Here is a 26,645-nt window from a genome sequence, read left to right on the forward strand (position 1 = left end):
ATAATCAGACATAGGACAGCAAACACATACAAGTGTTGTATTTTGGATGCCTTAACAAACTGATTTTGGAGCTGGTCGTGAGGGACACGGCCATAGTTATTGCATGATCTGCATGCGTGCATGGCCTGGATTCCTGAAAACTTTGACGCCCATGATTCCCCTTTCAATGAATCAAGGGATCACAATTGGCAGGGCCTGCAGTGCATAGGTCACTCCATGCAAAGCTGTGTCCTGTTGATCCCCAGGGTTTCATTTTGTAGAGCCTCCCCAGCTGTCACCAGTGGCAACTTGCCTTTGTAGTAAAGAAGATATAAAGCTGGATGTGTGAACATCACAAGAACATCTGACAGTTGTTGATGGGCTAACATGAGTTTGTGAACATGCTGCTTCAGGTCCTGCTGCCTTTTAAAATGTATTTTCTGTGTTCCTGACACATTGAATAGTGAATCGATCTTCCACATGATGTCCTATCACATATTGACCTTAAAGTTTATTTTAGTAGTCGACATTGCATCACTTAAGCGGGAGAGGGGGAGGCTTGCCATGACTTCCCATGTAATTCAGGACGAACATTTATCCACTAATCACTTAGTGGAACCACCAGGCCGTTAACCCCTTATGACCTATCTAGAGCAAGCTGGAGTTTTTGCACAGTTGCAGAGTTGAGGCTTGAGTACACATCTCTTTGTATTCCAGTACTTGCAGTTGTGCATTAGGAATTAGAAACCTCAACCTGAAAGTACCACAATGCAAGGTTCTGCAAGATGAAAAGCCAGACTTCTAATCGTAGGACATGGGATCTCTGCTGGCTCTCAACATACAAACTGATGAATTGCAGGACTTTGTCCCTTCTCTACAAGGGGGAGCCCTCCCTCCCCCACTTACCCCCATGCAAGCAAGGCTAGGGAGGTGAGCCCGCTCTGATATACATAGGGGTAGAGGCAAGTGGGACCTCATAGGCAGAGACTCACCCTTTGGGGACCAAGACTCCCATTCTGCTGAGCCACTGCCTAAAAATACTATTCTGAATATCTCTGAAAACATCTACTGTGGAACCATACATAAAAAAGAAAGCTGCATCTGTTATTGTCATACAGAAACCCAAAGAACAAGTTACTTTCTTACCTGGTAACGTTCTTTCGATGGGATGGTCCGACGACGTATTCCATATCTATGACAGTAATCACCACAGCTGTGCTGCTTCGGAAACTTTTTCGGCGTCTGCGTCCTGCGTCGATGACGTCGATGCGCCGCCGTCGAGGACCTCCTCCGACGTCCGACGTCATCCGATGTGATAAGTAGGACGCACGACGCCAGTAGCCTCAGTTGTAGTTTTTTCCCCCAGAACGTGTGACATTAGTCAACTGCCAGTCCGACACAAAGCCTTGCGGAACGTAAGCTGCAATCGCAACAGAAATTCTGCAGCGGGGAAGGCAGGGCGGGAGCGATATGGAATACGTCGTCGGACCATCCCATCGAAAGAACGTTACCAGGTAAGAAAGTAACTTGTTCTTCGAGGGGATTGGGTCCTCCGACGTATTCCATATCTATGACAGACTCCCAAAGCAGTACCAAATCAAGGAGGAGGGAAAGAATTTAGAAACAATTATAGAATAGCCAATCAAATAGCAGAGCAAAGGACCGCCTTGCCAAAGGCCAGATCCTGCCCTCTGATGGAATCGAGGGAATAATGCCGCACAAATGTATGTACTGAAGCCCAGGTGGCAGCATCACAGATGTTGCGAATAGGAACACCCCTCTGCAGGGCAGTAGATGCAGCCAAGCCCCTGGTAGAATGGGCCCGCAAGCCAGCCGGTGGGTCCTTGCCCGCCAAGCGGTAACACTCCGAGATGGCCAAAATAATCCAGCGGGACAAAGTCTGTTTCGTCACAGCTTGCCCCAAGCGCTTACCAGCGTAACCAATAAAGAGTTGATCGTCCACTCTGACCCGGGACATGCGAGAAACATAAAAGCTCAAAGCTCTCCTAGGATCAAGCCTATGGAGCCTCTCCTCTTCCTTACCAGGATGCGGAGGAGGATAGAACGCCGGAAGAACAATCTTCTGGGCCAAATGAAATTCCGTCACTACCTTTGGAAGAAAAGAAGGACGAACTCGAAGGACAACCCTGTCCTTGTGAAATACAGTGAAGGGTGGCTTAACAGAAAGTGCCTGTAACTCACTCACTCTGCGAGCGGAAGTAACCGCAACTAAAAACACAGTTTTCAAAGTCAACAGCCTCAAAGGGCAAGAATGTAAAGGCTCAAACGGAGCACCCATAAGAAACCTAAGAACAAGGTTCAAATCCCAACCGGGCACCAGGAAAGGCGACGGAGGGAACACATTAATGAGCCCTTTCAGAAACTGCGAAATTAAAGGGATTTTAAAGAAAGAACATTCTTCAGATGAGCGCTTAAAGATAGACAGCGCCGCCAGGTAACCTTTAATGGTACCCACTTGCAAGCCCCTGTGGGCCAAAGAAAGCAAAAAGGACAGAACCATGGGGATGTCACATGCAAAAGGATCCACATTCTGAACACTGCACCAGTCGCAGAATTTACGCCAACGGCAACGGTACAGAGACTTAGTTGCGGGCCTTCGGGCCGAAAGCAACACCTCCATCACGTCTTCAGGGAGGACCCAATCCTTATACCTCAACCTTTCAGAAGCCAAGCGTGAAGGTTGAGGGATCCGACCTCTGGATGGAGAACCTGACCCCCCTCCCGTGAGAGCAGATCGTCTCGGTAGGGAAGACGACGTGGAGGGCAGATGGACAAGTCGAGAAGGTCCGGGTACCACGTCCTCCGAGCCCACGCCGGAGCAATGAGGATCATCCGGGAACCGAACTTCCGTAACCTCCGCAGCACTTGCGGGATGACGGGGACTGGAGGAAACGCGTACAGCAGCGGGAACGACCACTCCACCACGAACGCGTCCCCTAAGGCTCCTCTTGGAGGAAATTCCCGCGAGCAAAACCTTTCGCACTTCCGGTTGACACTGGAGGCAAAGAGATCCACTTGAGGGGTCCCCCAAAGGGCGAAGATCTCCAGGAGAATCTCCTGAGCCAACTCCCACTCGTGAGAGATCGTGCTCTGCCTGCTCAGAGCGTCCGCCGTCACGTTCTCGACTCCGGCCAGATGAACTGCCGAGATCGAAACGTCCTGCTGGATGGCCCAGAACTCGAGCTGCATCGCCTCCCTGCACAGAGGAAGTGACCCTGCCCCCCCCTTTTTGTTGAGGTAGTGCATGGCCACTGTGTTGTCCGTCAGGATCAGGACATTCTTTCCTCGCACAGTCGGCAGAAAAGCCCTCAGGGCTAGCCTGACGGCCCTCAGCTCCAACAGATTGATATGGAGTCTGGACTCCGACGGAGACCAACGACCGCTGACTGTCAGCCCGTTGGCATGAGCTCCCCATCCCGTGAGGGATGCATCCGACACGATCGTCACCTCCGGCCAGGGAAGCCAAAACGGAGCCCCCTTCACCAAGTTGCCATCGACGGCCCACCACAGAAGGTCCCGGGCGACCGAGGGCGGCACCTGAATCGGGTCCGACATCCTGCCGGAGGACTGCGACCATTGCATCTTGAGTGCCCACTGCAAAGATCTCATTCGCAGGCGAGCCTCTGGCACCAGAAGAATGCAGGATGCCATGAGGCCGAGCAACCTCAAGAACTCGAATGCTGGGAGCGTCTGGGCATGCTGAAACTTGCGCACCATCTGCTGAATGTGAAGAGCCCTCACCTGGGGAGGAAAACACTGCCCCAGGGAAGTGTCGAGCACTGCTCCGATGTACTGGAGCCTCTGCGTTGGCGTCAAATGGGACTTCTTTAAATTGAGGGAGAAGCCCAGCCTGTGAAGGGAGTGGCAGGCGACGGACAGATGATCCAGGACCTGCTCGGGAGAGCTCCCCCTGATCAACCAATCGTCCAGGTAGGGGTAGACGTGAATCCCCCCTTGCCTGAGATGCGCTGCCACCACCACCATGAGCTTGGTGAAAACCCTCGGGGCGGAGGTCAAACCGAACGGCAGGACCCGAAACTGAAAGTGCGAGTCGCCAACCGCGAACCTCAGGTACTTCTTGTGCTTGGGATGGATCGGCACATGGAAGTAAGCATCCTTGAGGTCGAGTGACACCAACCAGTCCTGAAGCTGAAGGGCCTGGAGGACGAGAGAGAGTAACCATCTTGAACTTGTCCTTCCTGAGGAGTTTGTTCAAACCGCGCAAGTCCATGATGGGTCTCAATCCCCCGTCTTTCTTGGAAATCAAAAAATAAGGGGAATACCATCCCTTGTTCCTCTCCGCTACAGGCACCAGTTCTATGGCGCCTTTCTCCAGCAGGGCTTGAATTTCCTGCGCAAGGAGCGGATCCGGACACTTCAAAGAGAGGTTCCCCGGTGGATTGTCGCGAGGCCTGTGCCGAAAGGGAAGACAGTAGCCGTGGGTTATGATCTCCAGAACCCACACATCTGAAGTAATGGCACGCCACTCTACAAGATGCTGCGCCAGCCTTCCCCCAACCGGCGAACCATGGGACATGGCCTCATGACTGAGTAGGAGCGGCTGCGGCGTTACCTGAGGGCAAAGAGGCAACTGCCCGAGCGGCCTTGGCACCACGGGTACCTTGTCGTCCACCTCTGGTACCCCTGCGTTGGCCCCTTTGACTGCCAGCTCCTCTCGCTCTACCAAAGGACGAGTAATAGCGAAAGGAGCCACCCCTCCACTGCTGTCCCCTAGGACGAAAAGGCGGAGGTTGGCGAACTGCAGCGCCCAACGACTTCGCTGCCGCTTTTGAGGTCTGCAACCTCTCAAGGCTCTCGTCAGCCTTGCTGCCAAAAAGATGTTCACCATCAAAGGGCATGTTGAGGAGCCGGGACTGCACATCAGGAGCAAACCCCGACTTCCGCAACCACGCAAACCTGCGTATCACGGTGCTCGCCGCCATGGACCTACTGACGCATTCAGCTAAGTCCAAACCCGACTGAACGGACTCACACATGGCATCCTTACCATCCTGGACCAAAGCAAGGAAACCATCCCGTTCGTCCCCTTCGGGAATATGATCAGCCGCTAACGCAACACAGTTCCACAGAGTGTGCGTGAAACGTGACAAGGCACAAATGGAGTTGGCCGCCTGAAGCGCCATACCACCAGAAGAAAACACCTTCTTCGCCCAGCCATCAAAACGTTTGTCGTCCCTATCAGGAGGGATGGTAGGGTACGACGCCTGCTTTGCCGGGGCCGTGGCCGCCTGCACCACCAAACTTTCCGGAGTGGGGTGCCTGGTCAAGTAGCAGGGGTCGCCACTGGCTGGACGGTATTTCCGCGACAAGGATCTGCCCACTGCCGGGAGACTCTCCGGAGCAGTCCAAGCCGCCGCCACCCTACGCTGTAAAGCCATATGGAATGGCAGTACCGGGTCAGTTGGGGGACCAACATCAAGGATGTCCGTCAGATCATCCTGCACAAACTCCCCTGGGGGAGCAGACCATCCCAGATACTCAGACACCCTAGCCATAAGGCGCCGGTATGAGGAATCGGCATGGGAGCCAGGCTCAGGCCGACCAAATTCCACCTCCGGAGAGGTGTCCAGACCACTAGCATCATGCAGCGACTGCCTCAAATCGTCAAATTGACTATGGCCCGAGACAATGTCATCCGGCACCTGATCAGGAACCAGGCCAACCGAATCCTCATCCGCCTCCGAAATATAATCCAAGTGGTGGAAAGGCACCTGAGAGTGCCTGCTCTTAGCCAGAGCCTTCCTAGGGGGTACACCCGAGACACGGGGCACCTCCGACACAAAAGGCGTCGATGGCGTCGAGCGAATCGGCGCCGCCGTCGAGAAAACCGGCAACGGCGCCGAGAGGATCGGCGTCGAGGAAATCGGCGTCGACGTCAGATGCAGCGCCTCCAATATCGGCGGCGTCGACACAGCCCTCGAAGCCGGAGCCCCGAGCGTGTCCCTCGATGACCTGAACGTCGACGGCTTCGACGACTTCCTCGGAGCCGGAGCTTCGAGAAAGCCAGTCGACGCCCTCGACGCCTCAGACGTCGATGTCTTCCTCGAAGACATCACAGGTGCACACGGTCTCGATCGCGTCGAGGACCGGGACCTGGAACGGGTACGGCGAGAACGAGCCTCCTTGTCCGAACGGGACCTCTCCCGTGACTCGTGCCGACCACTCTTGCGAGCGGCGTCTCTCGACCTCACACGGCCGACCCCACTCGGGGGCGCGGACGGTTGAGTACCCTGCGACTCAAGAATCGCCAACATTTTCTTCCCGAAGGAAGCCCATTCCTCCGGCGTCGCACGGCTGGTGGGATAACCGACGTGCCGGGCAGAGTCCTCGGAAGAGGACCTGGAAGGCGACCGGTGACGGCGCTTCCGAGAACGCCTCGAAGAGGCAGAGGAGTGGCGAGACCGACTCCTAGAAGAAGACCGACGAGACCTCCGACGATGACGCGGAGAGTCACCCCTCGAATCATCCGTCGAAAGCCCCGCCGACTTCGACTTCCGGGGCTTGGACACCCGACCTACCGACAATTTCCTCTTACGTTCGCGTAAGGCCTTGGAAGTGAGCGACAGGCAGTCGACACAGTCATCCGTGTCGTGGGCCTCCCCGAGGCACCAGAGGCAGGCGTCGTGCGAGTCAGTCACCGACATCTTGGACCCACACACCCCGCACTTCTTGAAGCCCGGACGCGGGGTTGAAGACGAAGTGGAAGACATCGCTGCGAAGGAATATTCACAAACGAACAGGTTCGAAGAACCAGAAAGAACAGAACTCCAAAGAGTCGAGGCTAGAACCGAGAAACACGAAGCAACACGTTCGCGGAAAAAACGGAACTGAGGCTACTGGCGTCGTGCGTCCTACTTATCACATCGGATGACGTCGGACGTCGGAGGAGGTCCTCGACGGCGGCGCATCGACGTCATCGACGCAGGACGCAGACGCCGAAAAAGTTTCCGAAGCAGCACAGCTGTGGTGATTACTGTCATAGATATGGAATACGTCGGAGGACCCAATCCCCTCGAAATATCTTTATAAATGGAGTATCCCATTCCACTGGGATGAAGAAACCAATCGAGAGTAATAATGCGAGACCAAGTCATATGTCAGGGAAGTCCCAGACGCACGTCATACAGACAGAGGGAGCAGACTGTCAAAAGAAAAAGTCAGCGAGTTTCAAACGGCTGGTGTTGCCGGCTACTGACACAGAAGCAGACGGGCGCTGTCTGGCCTCGAGAGAAGGAGAAATAGCAACTCAGCGTCTACACAAAGAGAGAAGGAAGAGAAATAGGTGTGCAGCGTCTTACCAATACAAGAGAGTTGGGCGCGCGGCATCCCAATTATAAAAGCGACCGACGGACTGATAGCAGCATGCAGTGTCTTACCTGGGGGTAAGACAAGGGAAATAGACTGACGTGGAGTGTCCTGGAGAATCATAGGTAAAGAATACCACAAAGGTGGTGGCATGACCACGAAATTCTCACAGTGGACCAGGAGTCCCTCAAACTATGCCGAAACCAGCCTGCAGACAAAACCAAGAAACATAACGGCGAAGGAAGTATCTTCTGGCCATTCTCATTATCAAAAGGGAAAACAGAGTAACCGGACGATACAAAGAAGCAACCCCAAGCTACAAGAGATCCCAGTGACGTTTCCCGGAGAAGGTACAGGTAAAGGGGAAGACGGGGAGAGGAGATTATCATTACGGGACTAATCCCACTCATTTCAATCAAAGAAAAGAGATTGTTGTAAGTGAATCAAGAGAAGAGGTGGTGATACTTTTACCAAGAGAAGTGAGCAAGGATCCTTATGAGATTGATCATACTCATCTTTTCGCGCTCTGAAACACTTGTGTACGAGCGCAATACAAATAAATTATCATATCATATCAAATATCATATCATCCCAGTCCTAGTAAAGAGAGTTTAATACACAACCCAAGATAATTATGTGTGTTCATGTCCTGCAACAATGCTTCATGTCTTACACATGTACAATGACTGATCTGCAACACAGTATGTAGAATGTCCAGGAAAGAACTTCTGTCACTTTAATGCATTTAATAATCTAACTCGTCTCAGAAAATAGAAAGAAACGCACAGTATAAACCTTAAATAAGTGAACAAGAGACAATAGTATAATATTCAGTCTCAAGTGAATAAAGCCCTAGAGAAAGGATTGGAAATAGAGATTGGTAAAATGTGGAACTGTTTTCTCAGGAAGAGAGAAATACACATTGCTATACAAAGGATCAACAGAAGCGAGACAGGACCAAAAAGGATAACCAACTCAGAAAGGCAAAGCTAAGTCATATGTGAACTGGATGAACTCATCAAAACCATAACCAGATGTTATTTGAAGATGAATTACTGAAAGAAGTAATCTACATAAAGCAAACCACATAATAGGAGAAGGGAGTAACTCTCCTGTTCTTAGTTATTATAGTACTAGGGTTAGTTTTGGACGGTGGGCATTTCTGTTAAGACCTTCAATGACGACTGACTAGCACCTTAGTTAGTTGTGTTAGGTAGGGACGCCTTATAGTGTAGGGAGAGTTAGGCATTTTCCCTTTTTTGTTTTTAAAGTTGATTATAAAATGTTGTACCAGAGCCCACTGCCTTCTTCTGACCTGCCACAACACATGGATTACAAGAATTGTACAGTACAAGTCTTGGTTGTTCTTGCCAATCGATCGGCTGCCTGACTAAAGTGTTAGTCCCCGAATAAGCGAACCCCTGCCATTTCAGAGACCTAATCTCAGGTTAGTAACAGTTGGTCAACATCCAAACTATACTCCTAGCAGAGCAAAGTTTAAGAGCAGAGGAAGTTAGGCAGACCTGTATAAAGTCATTAATTGAACATTCACCACAACTAGAGTAGAGACATATTTTTTATGAATTGAATTATGAATATTAATTGAACATTCACCACAACTAGAGTAGAGACATTATTTTTTATGAATTGAAGTTTTCTCAACAAAGACTTTGTTCTGCATTCCAGTACGATGGTGATACTGTCATTATAAGTATTTCTTACCATCAAATGATCTATTTTTCTGTTTACTGTATGTTCTTTTTACATACATGCTTTGTTGCTCTATAAATGTCACAATGTTTTCATTGATCACATATGCATTTTTTATTATTTTTATGTATTGTTTTGGTCTAAACACAGACCCTCTCTCCTTTTTGTAATATAATACTCATTAAAATAAATGTTGTTCTTCTTAAAAGATTGCTTTTAAAGTTTGATTGAGCCAATCCAATTATTTTTTGAGTATTGGTATACTCCACATTTAAATCATCATTTCTCTTCAGCATTTAAATTTCTTTACCAGTAGGTTGGACATTATTGTGTTTGAGTCAAAGTTTAAGAGCCAACAGCCGTGCATACTGACATGTTCTTCAGCTATGGTGGTAAAAACATTCTGTCCAATGTCAAAGCCACTGAGCATTGCAGATGAACGAAACAAGGCAATTAAACTGCCAATGATTCACGCTAACTTCATCAAATTGCTTTGCAATGTCAGGGAGCATCAGGTGAGACCAGGCCTTGATCAGTGTAAAGTTCAAAAAATGTAAGTTCTTTTGAAGTGAGGAGTATTCTCCAATAACTGATGTTACTATCTTAAATGGAAGAGTGAAATGAAAATAGCTAACCAAGGTAAAGCTAGGAAAACTATGCAAGAGACAACGTGTACAATTCTGGACCATCCCATAAAGAACATGTAAAAGATTGTAATCTCTGAAATGTCGAAGGAATTAAAAAAAAGTTTGACAAAAACACAAAGGAGAAAGGCCTGTGCACACATGAAGGTTGCAAGAGAAAAATGGTCCACGATGAGGCAACATTTGTTGGATTAGAGGAGAGTCACCAACTGGCCTGAATTTAATGGCCACCTGTCACAGATGCTATATGAGAGGGAACTAATGTAATATTAAGAAAGAAAATTACATAGTTATTATAAGTTATTTTTTATAACCTAATAAAGAGAATTATTTGAGAACCATGTACATTTGGGTCAATCGGTATGAAACTAAGAATAATTTAACATAGTATTCAGGCTTCTAGATTAAGAAAGAGCAGAACAGACCTTTAAGTGTTACCTTCCACATTTATGATAAATGGAGTTAGTTCCAAAATAATCTACCAGGATTGCTTGAGCACATTCTCAAGCCCCTCAACCATCCAATCCTACACTGTGTACTAATTTACAATTCTCCAAACCTGCCTCGGAAACACAATCCAAACATCACAACACCAAATAACCTATTTTTTCTATCCGTACAACTATGGTCCACCTATTTGGACTGACAAGAATCCATGCTATCACAAATCACTTGCCTGCTGCATTGTCACCAGACCCTCTCCCCCACCCACCTGCATCCTCCTTTGGGTCCAATATCCATTTCCCACCTTCCCTACGTCTTATCTTTCTCTTGCTTATTCTTTTTTTCCCCAGAACATGAAGGTCCTGATTCGCCTGCACGGCTGCAATATATGCCACTCTATGGACAAGTCAAGGCACTCAAACGACTAGGTTGGTGATTTAGCACAGTATGAAAGCAAATTAACATGACATAACTAGGACTTTAGGATTGGTTTGACACATATAGAAATAAGTTAAAAAGAATACTGAAGACAATAATGCACTTACTCATTCCCGAACATTCTCTATCGCCATCCCACACATTAGAAACAGCATGCCCAGTCAACAATAGATTGATTAAACTTTGGCTGTGAAAAAAGAAAATATGTATATAAAAGAAATATCTGGTGACACTATAAGGTAAATCTACCCATTCAAGACTTGTGTTAAAGGTTTAGTAAAAGCAGCTGATCATCAATCCGGTATTCCATGCATAACTTGTAAAAAACTAATACAATTATCTAATAATCTGCTGCCCCATGAAGGTTGGCAGTACTAATTTGACATAAGTGTCAATGCCTTTGTGCATGTTCCTAAATTACACAGAACGTCCTGAACACACTATTGGACTAGAGAATGTACACCTCTCCAAATAAAATGGTGAGTCGCTTATCAAGCAAAGTTACTATGAAAAAGTTATCTTGCAATAAAAGGGGTAATCCCAAAATGGGAAGAATACAAATGTAACCAGGTGGCAGAGTAGGATGGGTGATAATTAAGGGTTCAGCAAGTCTTGCTTGTACTCCATTTTCATATTTTATTTGAAGGAAGTACTTAAGCAACCTGACATCCACAATTACACTGTACTGCATGTTGGCAAACAGGGATTTAGATATGATGGCAAACCCTTCTATATAGTTTGCATAACAGAGCCTTGATGGAAAACATTGCATTTGGTCAGAGTACCTGGACACTTACCCTGCAATGTTTCAAATAGTGAATACCGGGACATAACGTGGCAAACAGTGCAATGCCGGGGACACAGGGGGGTTTGCTGGTACCTGATAGCATTACCTGAATGGTGCAATAACCTGGGTATTTGATAACAAAACTTGCCATTTGGAGACAATAGCTGGGATATTGTGACAGTATGTAGATACGTATCTCGACATACAATGAACTAGTAGAATAACTACCAACAAAGAAGACTGTCACTACACAAGGCAAAACCTTTTCCTTTGTCAATGTTGGTTCCAAATGGTTGAGTTTTTTTTTAAATCCAGCCCAACGTTACAAATAAACAAACTAAATAATAGAACAAAGAAAAATATTAACATTTAAATCACATCAGGGCCTTTAATAAGGTAATAAACAATTTACTATATAATACAATGTCGAACAAAAAAGCCTATATATATATATATATATATATATATATATATATATATATATATATATGTTGTATAGCATGATATGTACATTTGAGTTCCATATAGGATAGATTTGCCACTGATAAAACGTTCTAATATTGTGAGAATATAGAAGAAAAGCAGATTAGCACACAGCACTTTATATATCACGGTGAGTGGACTTTGTTATCCGTACAGCGCATGGCATTTTACTAATAGCCCAATGTGTTAGTGTGTTTAAATGCCTAATAGCCATACATGGTTACCAGTTGGGTAGCATTATTTTACATAGCACATCACTTAACATTTTCAGATGTTAAGAGTACCCATAGGGGAAGATATGTTATTTGCGCAACATCTTGTGATGTTTTGCACAGTGTGTTGTGCATAGTGTTGGCATGGGTCCCACAGTGGGCACATTGCACCTTACATCTTAGTATTGAGAAGCACTTGCGATATTCACAGTATAGTGTGAGACGATTTGCACAGTATGTGATTCTTAAGGTCGGTATTATCCTTGCACATAGCACATTGCACTTTACATTTCAATACATCAGATGTAAGGAACACCCACTGGGAATGATAAGCCACGTGCACATCACCTTGTGAATCGCTGAACAGCATAATATCTGTAAGGTTGGCATGCTCCACATCTGGCACATTGCACCTTACATCTAATTGTAGAGGAGTACTTGCGATTTGCACAATACAGCGTGCAAAGTGTTGCACTGTGTGTAATTTTTCAGGTTGCCATTATTTCTGCAAGAGGCACACTGCACTGTAATGACATTCCAAGATGTCTGCCTGTATGCACATGAACCATACTCAGCCACAGCACAAATTAGTCACCAGCAGCAACAGCAACATAGGACTAACCCTGCTACAAAGGACCCAGTATCACTGTCTGTGCTCAAACCCGACGAAGCCCGTTTAGGGTGAAACACGTTGTATGGTTTTTCTTCTTGCTGCCCTATTGCCCACGAAGATGAATTAATAAAGGACTATTTTTTTGCAGCCTAAATAGGGATCGAGTCTTTATTTACCCTTAGATCATAGCCTGAGTGCTGCTTCATTCCGGAATGCCTGTCAGCCCAACTTATATACATATATATTCATATATAAAAACAAAACGTTGTTAAACTGACATTATGGTTAAGTTGCAGTAACAAAAACCCATGAAATTCAGTGAAGTTTTTTCAGTGAATTTCATAGGTTTTTGCTAGTGCACTTTTACTCTGCTACAAGTCCCTTATATTGTACTCAAAATGTAGCAGCTATGGAGTCTGCGGACAGCGCGGTAGTCTGGGGACGTCGGGTGGCATTTACAAGGCTCAGAATCATAGGGGAGACCCAAAAAAGATGTACCCATCAACCAACAAACAGATGTACCTAAAATCCAAACTAATGTTTACAACATGCAAATATACCATTTTGTACAAACACGTTTAAAAATACTATATTTTTTTGTATGTAAGACTCATTGCAATGAAATGCACCACACAACTGTACACTTCATATAATCTCCTCAGTACAACTCTGGATACAGATTAAGAAACGGGGGGGCATGGCCAGCCGAGGACACCGAAGGATGTCTCCTTGGTGAGCTCTGGCTCTGGGACTCCTTCCCCGTCTTAATGCCCTAAAACCCCCTAAAATACACCAAATACCCGGGAATGCGGCTCAGCGGGTCCCTGTGACAGCGGGGAGTGTCCGGTACGGCTGACGGCTTCTGGGACCCTACCGTCGGGGAGAAGGCAGCAGACGATTCGGAGGCCCGGCTGTGGCCAAGATGGCGGGTGCATCAACTTGTCCCCAAAGCGGTCATAAGGCGAATTGGGCACAACACCTTGGGCAGGAGAAGGGGAACGCTGCTGGGGACCTATTTGAGATGGGTCCTGGCGTGTAGGTGGCATTTGTGTGTACACCCCCCCACCCCCGACTGGCTGGAGCCCGCCGTGACGGAGGAGACAGGTCAGCGTGGGAGCCCGCCGGGATCAGCTGAACGCCCTTTGGAGGAGGAGGCTGGGGGCTCGCCGGAGCCACGGATGGCTTGAGGGCTGAAAGTGTGGGACCGTGATCTCTAGTCTTCTGGCCCCACACCCTGGTGGGGGCTGATGCATAGGGTGAGCTCATCCTTTCCCCTGACCTACCTGGTCCCACGTGATGGAGGAGATGAGGCGACGCGGCAGCCCACCGGCTGGAGTGCCCTGAGGGGGCGGGCGGCACGGCCCGCTTTGCGCCTGCCAGAGGAGGAGGCGGGGCACGTGGCGCTCGCCCGCCAGCCCAGCTGGGGTCTTCTAACTGCAATTGGAGGGGCAGAGAGTTGCCGAGGTCTGCTCTCATAGAGACGGGAGACGAGGTGAGCCGCCATGGAGAGGGGCCTGGGACTATACAGGTGCGCATGCAGAAAGTTATATAGTGAAGGCACCTGCATCATCGGGGCTGGACGTACGAGGACAGACCTGGAGGGAGGAGGGCCCTGAGACTCACTGGAGAATCCCTCCCCCTTTACGTACAAAGGCTGATATGGTGAAGGGGTGAGAAGCTGCGGGCCCCGAAAAGAGATGGGGGGGGCTTGACACTGGGGTGGAGCATCAAATTGCAGGGGAGGGGGAGAAGCCTCAGAGAGCACCCCACTGCACGGAACAGAAACTCATGTAGCTGCCACAATAAATGTTAAAGAAATAAAGGCCAGTACTCTAACAGCGGATCGCTCCACCTCCACAAGGTCATTGCGAGCGATGGGGGACCCTGTTCATCGCCGCCAGAGGGATACTGAAATACTTCATCTGGGAAGTGGTACTGAGTACAGTGGCACTATGTCTAAGTAAGTGGGGAAACCCAAAGATTCCGGGTCGGGAGACATCAAGTCCATGATGCAGTCCGCGGAGACTCAGAGGCGCAGCCAGCTGCAGGCGCAGGCCCAGATCCATTCTCCCCCTCCTGGGGTCTTGGAGGATTGCGACGACCCGCCAATTCACAGGTCAGATTTAATAGCAATGTTACAGGAATTGAAGTATATTAAGGATAGTGCCACTGACCTCGCCAAGTCTATCACTGACCTCATCAAAGGCATAGTGACAGTTGAAAGAAGGGTTGATGAGATGGAGGCAACACTAGCCGAACAAAGCTATGAACATGAAGAGCTGGCACAAAGGGTCCGGATTCTAGAACATCAAATGCAGCGGGTCCAGGACAGACAGGAGGATGCAGAAAATAGATCCCGGCGGAATAACATATGCATCCGGGGATCCCGAACTCTGTCACCGATGGAGACCTGCATCAATATGTGACAGAGTTATTCCGTCACATCCTGAGCCCGGATACCGAGAGGGACATTTTCCTGGACCGGACTCACAGGGTCTACTCATCGTTCCAGCTAAAGAAAAACTTGATTCCGGATGTGCTAACTCGAGTGCATATGTTTCAGCTAAAAGGGCTCATCATGTGAGCTGCACGCGAGAAAGATCCCATAAGTTTTCGCTCTACACCCATTCTTCTGTTTCAAGATCTTTCCCAAGCCACCTTGAATAAGAGGAAACGGCTTAGGATTGTCACAGATTGGCTGCGAACAAGGAAGGTTCGCTATCATTGGGTGTTTCCGACTGGGCTGCGCTTTGAGTGGAAGGGTCAAAGGTACACGATCACAAAAGAGGAAGAAATGGACAAGCTCATGGGAGAGGAGGAAAGTTGCGAGGGCAAGGACCGAGCAGGATCTCCACGGGGGAGAGAGGAAGGAGAAGACCCCTTGGCAAAGGAACAATGGAAATCAGTGCGCCCCCACCAGAGGGGCCACAGGAGGGATCCTAAGGCGGGGGACCCGGCCTGAGCGGGGGGGATGATGCAACCCTGCGAGATGTCTGGCGCGCGCTCTCTATCAAACTTTGGAAGGGCCGTATCTTGACTCTGTATGCCTTGAGGGTATTGGAGAACCAAGCAGTAGTTGTACAAGCATGAATAAGGGAGGGAGGGGCGGGACGGGGGGTGGGGCTTGGGGGAGACCAGACCCTAAATTTCCCGGGGGGTAATACACCCGGTGGCACTCCGTGGTATAACCATGGGGGTTGGGTTTGTTGAAGTTAAGGGGGTTAAACTACGTTGGGGGGTTGAGGGGGACGGTTGAATATCCTGTTGTGGTGGAATCGATACAGGGGGGGATTAAGATGCCTAGGAGGATGACCCAGCTGGAGAACGGCGCCTTGGACATGTGGTCAGGGTACATTAATGGCTCACCTAACCTTCGTCACATTAAATGTCCAGGGGCTTAACTCCCCAGTTAAGAGAAAATCGATCCTGAGTAGACTTAGGGACATGCAGGCCTCGGTTGTTTGGCTACAGGAGACGCACCTGCTCCCGGAGGACAAAAACAGATTGCGGAGCAGGGCCTTCCCTGTGCAGTTTTTCGCCTCTGGTCGTACCAAAAAAAAGGGGGGTGGGCATTCTCCTGGCTAAAGGGATCCAATTTGAGAAACAGTTTGTAAAAAGGGACTCAGAGGGCCGTTATTTGATGCTGGGGGGGTCATTGATGGGCCAACAGGTCACAATGGTGGCAATTTATGCCCCCCAACGAGAGGCAAGATCGCTTTCTGCTAGAGGTGTTACCCAAAATTGCAAAGGCGGGAGTGGGACAGATCATGATTGGGGGTGATTTTAACGGGGTGATGGACGCGACACTGGACAAAACTCTCCCTGCCACCTCCAGTGATTCTATGTTCAGACAGGCCCTGGCAAAATTTCTCAGTGACCTGCACTTAATAGAAACATGGCGGTTCTTTCACCCGCTGGAGAAAGCGTACACTCACTATTCGGCAGTGCACAGGGGACACTCTAGAATTGATATGGTCTTGATTTCAGATTCCTTAGTCCCGCAGGTCACGGGCCTAGACATTGGGGTGCAGTGCCCGTCAGACCATGCTCCAGTTTCCCTAAGGATGGAGCCTCTTACACCACAGCCGCAAATTCGTAGGCCCTGGCGCTTTAACAAGGTGATCCTAAAAGACCTAGCCCTAAGAGCAGAAATAGAGCGAGTCCTGAGGGATTATTTTCAAGAAAATGTCACAGGAGGTAGACTGGGCCACAATTTGGGCTGCAAGTAAAGCAGTGGTACAGGGCAAGTTTATAGCACATACAGTTAGATATGTTAAGAGAAAGGAGAAAGCAAAGCGGGTGCTGGAGGCGAAGGTAAGAGAGGTGGAGGCGGAATATAAGGACAGAGGGTCACAAAGAACCTGGAGGGACTTGAAAAAAGCCAGAGCAGCCCTAGAAACGTTATTGGCTGATGAGTCCGCACAACTCCTTTTACGGAGCAAGCAATCTTACTACATACATGGGGATAAGGCCAATCGCTTTTTTGCGGCTAAACTGAGACAGCAGAAAGCTCGGAACCATATTGTACAGCTTAGAGACCGGGATGGAAACCTGGTGAGGGGGGAGAAGGAACTAGAAGGGGTTATGCACTCCTATTATATTGACATGGTAAAGGGGGAAAACCTAGAAAAGAAAGCACAGGTGGCCTTCTTAGATCAGGTGAACCTGCCACAACTTAGCGAGTCGGACAGATTGATGCTGGAAGAACCCATATCCGAGGAAGAGGTGGGGGAGGCAATAGGGGCATTGAAAGGTCATAAATCTCCAGGCCCGGATGGGTTAAGCAATGCGTACTACAAAATGTTCAGACCGATTCTGGTAGGTCCTTTAACAAACCTATTCAATTCTATTAGGGATTTGGGTCGAACCTCAGGGGATATGGGCCCAGCCACCATGTTCCTCCTGTTAAAGCCGGATAGGGACCCCTTAGATTGCGCCAGTTATCGCCCCATCTCATTATTGAATGGGGATGCAAAAATCTACTCCACCGTACTGGCCTGAACATTAGCAAGACTTCTCCCAAAAATAATTCACCCGGACCAGGCAGGATTTGTAAAAGGGCGGCATACATATGACAACATATGCAGGGCCATAGATACGATAGAGACTCTCGGTGTTGGCATTAGATGCCTCCAAGGCTTTTGATAGCCTGCACTGGGGATACCTGCAGCTTACTCTCGAGAGATTTGGGTGCGGGCCGTCATTTATACGCATGGTGATGGCCAACTTTGTGAATCCATCAACACGACTGATGATCAACGGGCGGCTCACAGATAGTATTCTTATCCGCAAGGGCACTAGGCAGGGCTGCCCATTATCCCCGTTGATTTATGCCATGGCCATGGAGCCGGTAGCGCAGCGAATTCGGGCTGACCAGGGTATCCGAGCGGTGGAAGTTGGGACAGACGGACCTCAGAAGGTGGCCCTCTATGCGGACATCCTTTTGTTTGTGAAAGACACGGCAAATTCCCTCCCTAGTACTGCTGGATAAATTTGCAAAGGTCTCGGGGTTTCATATTAATTACCCCAAATCTAAGGCGCTTAATACTACAGAGGTTACTGAACAGGTGTCAGAGTGGGAGAACCAATATCCTTTGAAATGGGAACAGAAAGCTATAAAATACCTAGGGTTCCACTTGATCCCCACCTATGATAGGCTATATGGGGCTAACATCCTGGGCCTTCTGAATTCATTGACGCAAGATCCTAAGCGATGGGATATGCCGGAATTGTCATGGCTGGTACGCATAGCGGCAGTCAAGGTGAACCTGCTTCCCAGGTTTCTTTACGAGACCGGTGCCCTGTTTGTTTGTTTATTCACTTTTTATGCATGCCAGACCCAAGGGTAGCAGGGCGCAGTGGCAAGAGAATGCAAAGTGTACAGGTTACATCATAGCATAACATTCAGTATAAAGTACAATAAAGGTCCCTGGAACACAGATAATTTCAAAATATGCAAAATTCAAGAAAGGTCAATCAACTTACAGGTTACATCATGGCAAAATGTACAGTAGAAAAAACCGTAAGGTCATGGAACACAGATAATTACAAAATATACAAAGTTCAAAGTGAGGACAATCATCGTTGTAGGTGACATAGTTCAACTAAGGTCAGCTGAGATACGTATACCTAATCCAGCAATTAAGAAGCTACAGGCAGAGGTGATGTCCTTTATCTGGAGGGGGAAGAAGCCAAGGGTTCCCAAGAAAGTCCTATTTAGTCTGCAAGTTCTGGGGGGTTTGAGGGTGCCGGAATTTCACAGGTATTTATGGGCAGTACAGGTGGCACCTATGCTGCAATGGTCACCTAGGGACAATCAAAATCGGTGGGTGAGCCTGGAGAAAGCAGCATCTAGGATACCCCTAGAATACTTGGGTTTCCTTGCAGGTCGGCATAGAGGACACACTACTAGAGGCTTCCAAGGCTACCCTGTGGTATTGGGATAAAGCCCTACGGGGGAATAAGGTGAGGGTGGGGGGAGGCCCGCTTGCCCATAATCCAGACTTTACACCAGGTTTACAGCAAGACTTTTGGAAGCATTGGGGAGGGAAGGAACAGGCTCTGACATTGGGGGATCTTTACTTGGGGGGGGGGGGTACGCCGTTAACATTTGAAAGTTGCAAAGCTAAATTCCAGATTCCAGAGAAGGAACGCTTCCACTACATCCAACTCAGACATTGGATTACCAATACGAGGGTACGAGGGGGAGCTACAAGGGCCCCCACAGGGCTGGAACTTATGGTACAAGAAGGAAGGTATGAGAAAGGGGTGTCAAGATTGTATCGGCTGATGGGGGATTCGGACCCGGAGGAGATTCTCCCATATATTCAAAAATGGGCTGTGGATGTGGGGGCACCTATCGGGGGACTCATGGGGATGCATATGGCATTGTATCGCCATGGGTTCTAAATGCACTTCCATTAAAGAGGGGGCGTACAAGCTTTGCCTCCGCTGGTACATGACACCACAACGAATGCATTCCATCAACACGGACTATTCCATCCTTTGCTGGAGGGGTTGTGGACAACGTGGGGATCTAATTCATTTGTGGTGGAAGTGCCCGGTGGTAGAGACTTATTGGAAGGAGGTCCTAAGTCACACAAAAGACATAACCGAGACAAAATTGCCATTTGACCCGGTGGTTGTCTTGCTGGGTGGGGCAGTGGAAGGGAGCTACGCCAATTCTGGTTGCAGGGCTGGTCTCATCACCCACATGCTGAGCGCAGCTAGAATCACCATAGCGCAGGCATGGAAGAACAAGCAGGGACCTGTAGTGGCCGCATGGTGGATGAGTCTCTGGGGGGTGATGGCCATGGAGAAAGTGACAGCAATTGCAGATGGCTCCTACTCGAAATATATTAACACCTGGGCACCGCTACATGAATTCATGGTCGACAGGGATCAGATGTATTTTAAACCTAGGCTACTTTGTAATCTCTCTATCCTATAGCTGGGGAGATTTGAGTGGCGAGAAGGACTGCACCTGAGGGTCCTCCTGGGCAGTTGGCAGCAGATGCTATATTCCACCCAAATGTTGAATTGTTATTGAGGCGTGGGGGGGTTGTGGGAGGAGGAATGGGAGTTGTATTAGTTAAATTACAGCAGCAAACGGCACCCCAGATGGGGTCTAGTTGGCGGAAAGGATGCTGGAGATATTATTGTTTGATATTCCTTGACATATGAATGTTTGTAATCCATACTGCTGAGAAATAAATACAGTTGATAAAAAAATATTTAAAAAAAAGAAACAGCAGGTGCTTATTGGACAAGACATTCTCACTAAATATTAAGTGCATTGTATTTATTTCTCTTTTATTAGCTTTCATTACATAAACTTGTGTTATAAGACATAAGCTGTTTTTTCTCTCCCAGAAATGGCAACCACATTTGAATGGTTAGAGGAGAACTTCCCAAAAGAAGAAATGAGCGACGATAACATCTCCAATGGTATACAATAGATATTTTAATGTCAACAAATAATGTATTTTGTACACATTTTACTAACATAATTTCTATTTCTCTTACAGTGCATGGTTTGCATGAAGAAACCATGCCCCAGTTTAATCATTCACAATCCCAACAATCAGAAAGAAGTCCTATCCTCAAGTGTAAATACTGAAATCATGAACTTGTCTAAATAACTGGATGAACTAAGTAATAATTTTAAGGAACTTTTACAATACGTCAAAAATCATGTGTTTACTAATGTTCCCTATCTCTATCATTGTCCTCCTTGCACCTGTCCTCCTTTTCCCCCACAACCATTCCCAACAAATTCTGAACATTTTAATCAAAGACGATTTGACAAAACCTCACTCCCTTCCTCCCCTCATGATTATTGTACACAAATTCCTAACTCTCCATTTATGTTTCCCATTTCGATTACCCATCCCTTTCTTGAATAAATATATGTTTCGTCCTACAAATCTTTTGTTTATTGTTGTGAGGTATTCTTGTTTTTTTTTTTTAAACTCCCACAATGAGTCCACGGACCATGCGACTGTCCAGGGTGTCCGCACTCAAAATGGATGGCGGGATGTCTGGACATGTCCGGTTTCACATGCTGCACTTTTAATTAGTCTGCACACATCGCGCCTGTTCTACGGACATCTGGCGCATACACATTGCAATTCCTGCCTGGAGGGTGTCTGGGGACGTGCGTCGGGCATGCGGACATCATGTGACCGCACCAGTAGAGCGTGACAGCGGTGTCCGCGCAGTGATACAGGGGAGGATCAAGAAGAAGTGGATGAAGTCCCTGTCACCAGTACTCAGAGTGAGTCCTGGGTGTGGCGATTTTTCACGACCATTGGAAATGTCCCAAAGGTTCTTGCAAGCAAGGTTCGATGCCCTGAGGGTACTCAGTCGCGGGAAACCTGGATTGTATTCCTACGGGACTACTTCCATGAGGCGCCACACCAAATCGGCTCACCGGAGTGCTCTGAGAAAGGCGATACCTTTCTCATGTAAGAGCAGGTTGACTTCCTCCACCACATCATCTTCATCTGTTCCTGTCAACACAAAGGATACTATTTTGGGGCAGAGGAACCCAGTGGTGGCTTCACAGGCCATATAGAACGCGGTTGCCCCTTACCTTTTGAGGGTCACGGTGCTATGCATGTACTGTGAAGTACCAATTTGTAGGGGGAGCAGTTTCAGAGTGCTTTCGAGGCTGCGGTCAAGGAGCATGAGAAACACTGCCACCTACCCGATTAAGGCCCGACCCACATCTTCCTCTCTCCACCTACCCCTTCGTCCCTGTGGTTGGTGCGCCTTCCCCTATCCCCATCCTACCTTGCCTCTCCTGAGAAAAAAAGCCAAAAAAATACATAATTGAAAAAAATACAAAAAGAAAGGTTCCTTTAGAATCCACCTTTCACTGTTACAAAATAGAAGTGAGAAAGAAAGTCTCAGGCCCCTGTGCAGCCTGAATAGTCTGCGGAAAGCGCAGTAGTCCGTAGAGATATAAAACATTCTGGGCGTGGGACAATTACAATCATTGCAATTGTTTTGCGCTCGATAAGAATGGCTCTTAAAAGAACTGCTTTCTTTGTTTTTTTGGCTTTTATATTCTGTTTAAAAGTTTTGGTTTTACAAACCTAACTAAGAAAACATTTCACTGATTTTCATTATTTCTTCTCACTTTCACAGAAACTGCTTCAAAGCATTTTGAATGTTTTCCACAAAAATCTGATTACCCACATTAGTTAGAAAGACTCCATCTCACCGAAAAATGTTGGCCCTATCAGATTTAATGTCCTCATTATGGAACGATGTCATGCCAACATCACGAACAAAAGCACACACAGCTTTATTGACGTTGCGCCTTGCTTTTTCCATTTGCAGACCAAGTGAACTGGAACACATCCACATCTGTCTCTGGGCAATGCGTGAAAAAACTGTTTTAGAATTAGGGAACATTTCCTTCTACTTTCCCAGTATCTCCTTCTTTGCAAACTTCAATAAGATTCCAGTCACGTTTCTGTCCACAACACAATGAATGATAATAATGTCTGGATGCTTCAATTGAACCATATTTGCACAAAATGGGAGCAAGTCCACCCACTACATGCACCTCAGTCCGTACCAGAACACTTCCAATTCAGGGTATCCAAGATTTTTGGCTATTCCACAATGCTCAGCATACACCTTCACCCAGTGGACCCAAGAGTCCCCAAAAATCCAAACACTCTGACTGCTGAAAGACATTGCCATGGCCATTTTCAATCCTCTCACAACTCCTACTAACAAAACTCCTGCTACCCTCTTTTCCTGTATACCACACCCAGGAAACCTGATTGGCTACTCCCCACAGTCTCCTTTCCATTCCAGGCATTCTCAAAAGACCCAGATGTGGCACGTGCCATCCACAGTCTACCACAGTGTCCGTGGACCAGCTTACAGAGGGCAGCGCTTCCACCGTTTCTACTTCCATGTTCTCAACAATGCACACCCTGAGAATTGATACCATCATTCTCAAAAGATGACATTCCTGCAGCATACAACAAAGCAGATATACCTTTATTGGCACACTGCCTTGATTGTTTAATTTGAGGACTGAAAGAGTTTGTTGGACATCTCCATGTGCGTCTCTGATTTATTTCCGAAAAAATAATCTGAGTAGCAGGAAACAGTTACATTAGGCTTTAGTCCTTCAGCGCAACTTGCAGAAACTCTGGAGTCACAAACCACAAACTGTCCCCACAATGGACAATCACAATATCTGGACATTTAAAGTGAGCCATACTCTCACAGAAAGAAAGCAAGCATGCCCAGTTTGAGCCATAAACTGCATGCCAGAAAACATCCGCTTCTGCCAATCCAATAATTCCAATGATACCATAATTATCAGCGTGTCCCTTCAATGAGTGAATTGAAGAGTCACCCAGAATCCACACAGTCTGCTTTCTCAAACACGTAGCCATAGCCATTACCGCTGCTCTCACAACTCCTGCAAACAAAACTCCTACTACCCTCTCTTCCTGTACACCACACCCAGCAAACCTGATTGGCGACTCCCCACAGTCTCCTTTCCATATCAGGCATTCTCAAAAAAGACCCAGATGTGGCACGTGCCATCCACAGACTACCGCGGTGTCCGTGGACCAACTTACAGAGGGCAGCGCTTCCACCGTTTCTACTTCCATGTTCTCAACACTCCCTCATTGGCTGCTTTCAAAGAGTCACACATCCATCCACCAATCACATCCAAAACCTCTACACCTAACCATGCCATCTCACTTCAACACTTCAGATGTACACCTGAAGTCTCAGAGTACATATTTCCTGTTACTGAAAGACATATGCATCAAAAACTACTGCCCAAGATTTCCATTTCCAGATTCAACAAGATCTGCAGCTAACAAAACATAGTAGAGTGCCTGCTGCTTACCTTGTAATAAGTTTCTCAATACGCATTTTCTCTTTTTTAACCACTCTAGCAAATGTCATGCAGTGCAGCATTAATCACCTGCTCACATGAAGCAGAAAACAATTAGAATGCTCTGCATTTCAAAATGTTTCTTTTTACAAGCATTTTGATGAAAGTTTAAAAATGCATATGTGCATGTGCAGCAGCACTGTGTCACTTTTCCATAAAATAAGGGAAAACCAGATAAAATAGGCATGCAGACCATTTTGAAGTGGCACTTAGCGGCTCAGAGTTTAAAGGATAGTTCCGGGACTTTTTTTTTATTGTTCCTATGGTTCGGCCATGTGTTTTTAAGCATAAATCGGTAGATCGTAGAAAACTTTCCTATGGACCTTACCCGACTTTTCGTCCATTAACGCACTCGAAAACATCCGCCATTTTATGATAATCCTCTCACTTGCCGCATCGCCCTGGCTCACCTGCTTTTGCGGCACTAAATCAAATCCCCCGCCCCTGAAACAGACTTGATCAAAACATTCATATTCCCCGCCTCTATCCGTGACGTGACTGAGCTGCGTAGGCAAACGCGCCCAGGCGTCTTCTACGCGACTCCACACAGAACCAGGAAATCAACACAGATGAGCTCAAACAACACAGCGCGCCACAATTGGGAATATGAAACTGTACTTTTAAATTAAACCGCAAGATTGTAAATTTGGTAAAGTACATTTATTTGACATCAAATGTTTTGAGAATATTCAGCGATTAGCATTTTTATTTGCTCACGTTCCAAAAAGTTCGTTTCGAGGCACACGATTTTCCTTTGCTGTACACAGGGTCTTAGATCATCTCACAATACAGCGCCACAATTCGGAATATGAAACAGTGGTTTAAAAGCAAACGGCAAGATTGTACATTTGGCAAAGTACATTTATTTGACATCAAATGTTTTGAGAATATTCAGCGATTTGCATTTTTATTTGCTCTCGATCCAAAATATTTCGTCTTGAGGCAAGCGATGTTCGTGTGCAGTAGACAGGGTGTTGGTTTACGATAAAATAAGCTCTTCGGTCGCACTGATAATCGCATGGCTATTCCAACAACGAGGCACTAGGGCACCACAACGGTCTGTATGTTGCATCTAGCCGTTAGTACCGCGTAAGGGCATACTTGTACTTGGCGATCGTCCCACAAAATGGTCAGGGTGCTAACGTTGTTCACGCGGAGAAGCAGCTGGCGGTTAAAAAAGCCATCCGCCGGTGTCTGGTACTCGTGACACAGACAATAATGGACGATGTATCTATTTGAAAAACATAAAAAAAGGAAATTAGTCTCACCATCAGATCTTTATTAAAATTATTCATTTTATATATTAGGTCTGGAAATTATTTAATAGCTAGGACAGTGCAACTGGGTTTTATACGTCAAGGGGGGCTGTAGGATACTGAGACAGTCCCCCAGTGCAGGGGTTGACAGGGAGTGCAGGTGGAGAGTGGAAGGGCCCAGGACCGAGGTCGCAGACAGTGGACAAGTTGTAGCAGGGGAGAGGGAGAGAGAAAGCAGAAGCAAAGAGGAAGGTTTGGAGGTGCTTCCGTAAAAGGAGACGGTTCTCCCCAAGATAGTGCGCGGTACAAAACAATATGCCACATAGAATGAACACTGTACTGAAAGCTACTGTATAGTAATTAAATTGCGGTATAAACTCATCTAAAGAGTTACTTACATTATATTTGCATTTTCCATTGTGTCTGTGCGTAGGGCAGCCCCGAAATACCACTCCTTCTATGCCGACGTTTTATTTCTTCTAATGAACGAACATGAAATGGCTTTCGTTTCTGAAATTATATTCATTATCGTTTCTTACGTGGTCCCGGCCTGTCAAGGTCAAATAACAATAGAACCTTATACTGAGTCGTGGGCCATTCTGGCACCCGAGAAAAAATCAAAGCAGCTGACCTTCACTTTGAACGAACACACATTCCTAGTTAGCTACATTCAGTGTAAGGCCGTTTTACAGGACTTGAAATTTACACTCCATCTTTGCATTTTGTCTGCTTGCTTTGCTGCCCCACAGAACCATAAATACGGAGACATTCTATATTTTTGGAAAAATAATTTATATTACTGTTTGGTTTAATTTAATGCGCAAATGAACAAGGTTGGATATATAAACATATTCAATGGGCCTGTGACATGAGGAGACTCGAGAGAACAGACAATCAAATTACAATCATTTAAACCGTGATGTGTATTTCTCAATGAGCTCCTCTTTAGGTGGACATGGAACAGAGGCAATGTTGGGTGGCAATGCAGTTGTCACCTGCACAGGTTCGTTCACAACTCCATTTATGTGCCTATCTAGGACGTCAACAATAAGTCTCTCAATAAACTCATATTGCATATCCTCAAACACTGGTTTGATCACCCATTGTTTACTTCTTTTAGTGAAGGCCTTATTGTAGCGAAGCGTCCCTAAAGTTCCGGTCGTCCTACTTTGTTGACGGCCGACATTATGGTTATGTGCCAAGACCGCTAAAAGAGTCCGATTTTTCATGCCCTCCATGCCAAAATGCAATCGTTTTGGCCTGTACTTTAGGCACATATTGTGGAACACCTC

General features: G+C 47.1%; 1 protein-coding gene across 3 annotated transcripts in view; it reads right to left on the reverse strand.

Moving 5' to 3' along the window:
- MINDY3 (MINDY lysine 48 deubiquitinase 3) overlaps positions 1–26,645 on the reverse strand; it is a 1,607,185-nt gene that overhangs the window by 779,830 nt on the left and 800,710 nt on the right. For all 3 annotated transcript variants that reach the window (XM_069648406.1, XM_069648407.1, XM_069648405.1), the window contains exon 9: positions 10,670–10,749. In XM_069648406.1, the coding sequence (XP_069504507.1) occupies positions 10,670–10,749 (80 nt within the window). The remainder of the gene's footprint in view (positions 1–10,669; positions 10,750–26,645) is intronic.

Source organism: Ambystoma mexicanum, chromosome 2q (genome assembly GCF_040938575.1).
Source record: "Ambystoma mexicanum isolate Mex_15411 chromosome 2q, UKY_AmexF1_1, whole genome shotgun sequence".
Lineage (NCBI taxonomy): Eukaryota > Metazoa > Chordata > Amphibia > Caudata > Ambystomatidae > Ambystoma > Ambystoma mexicanum.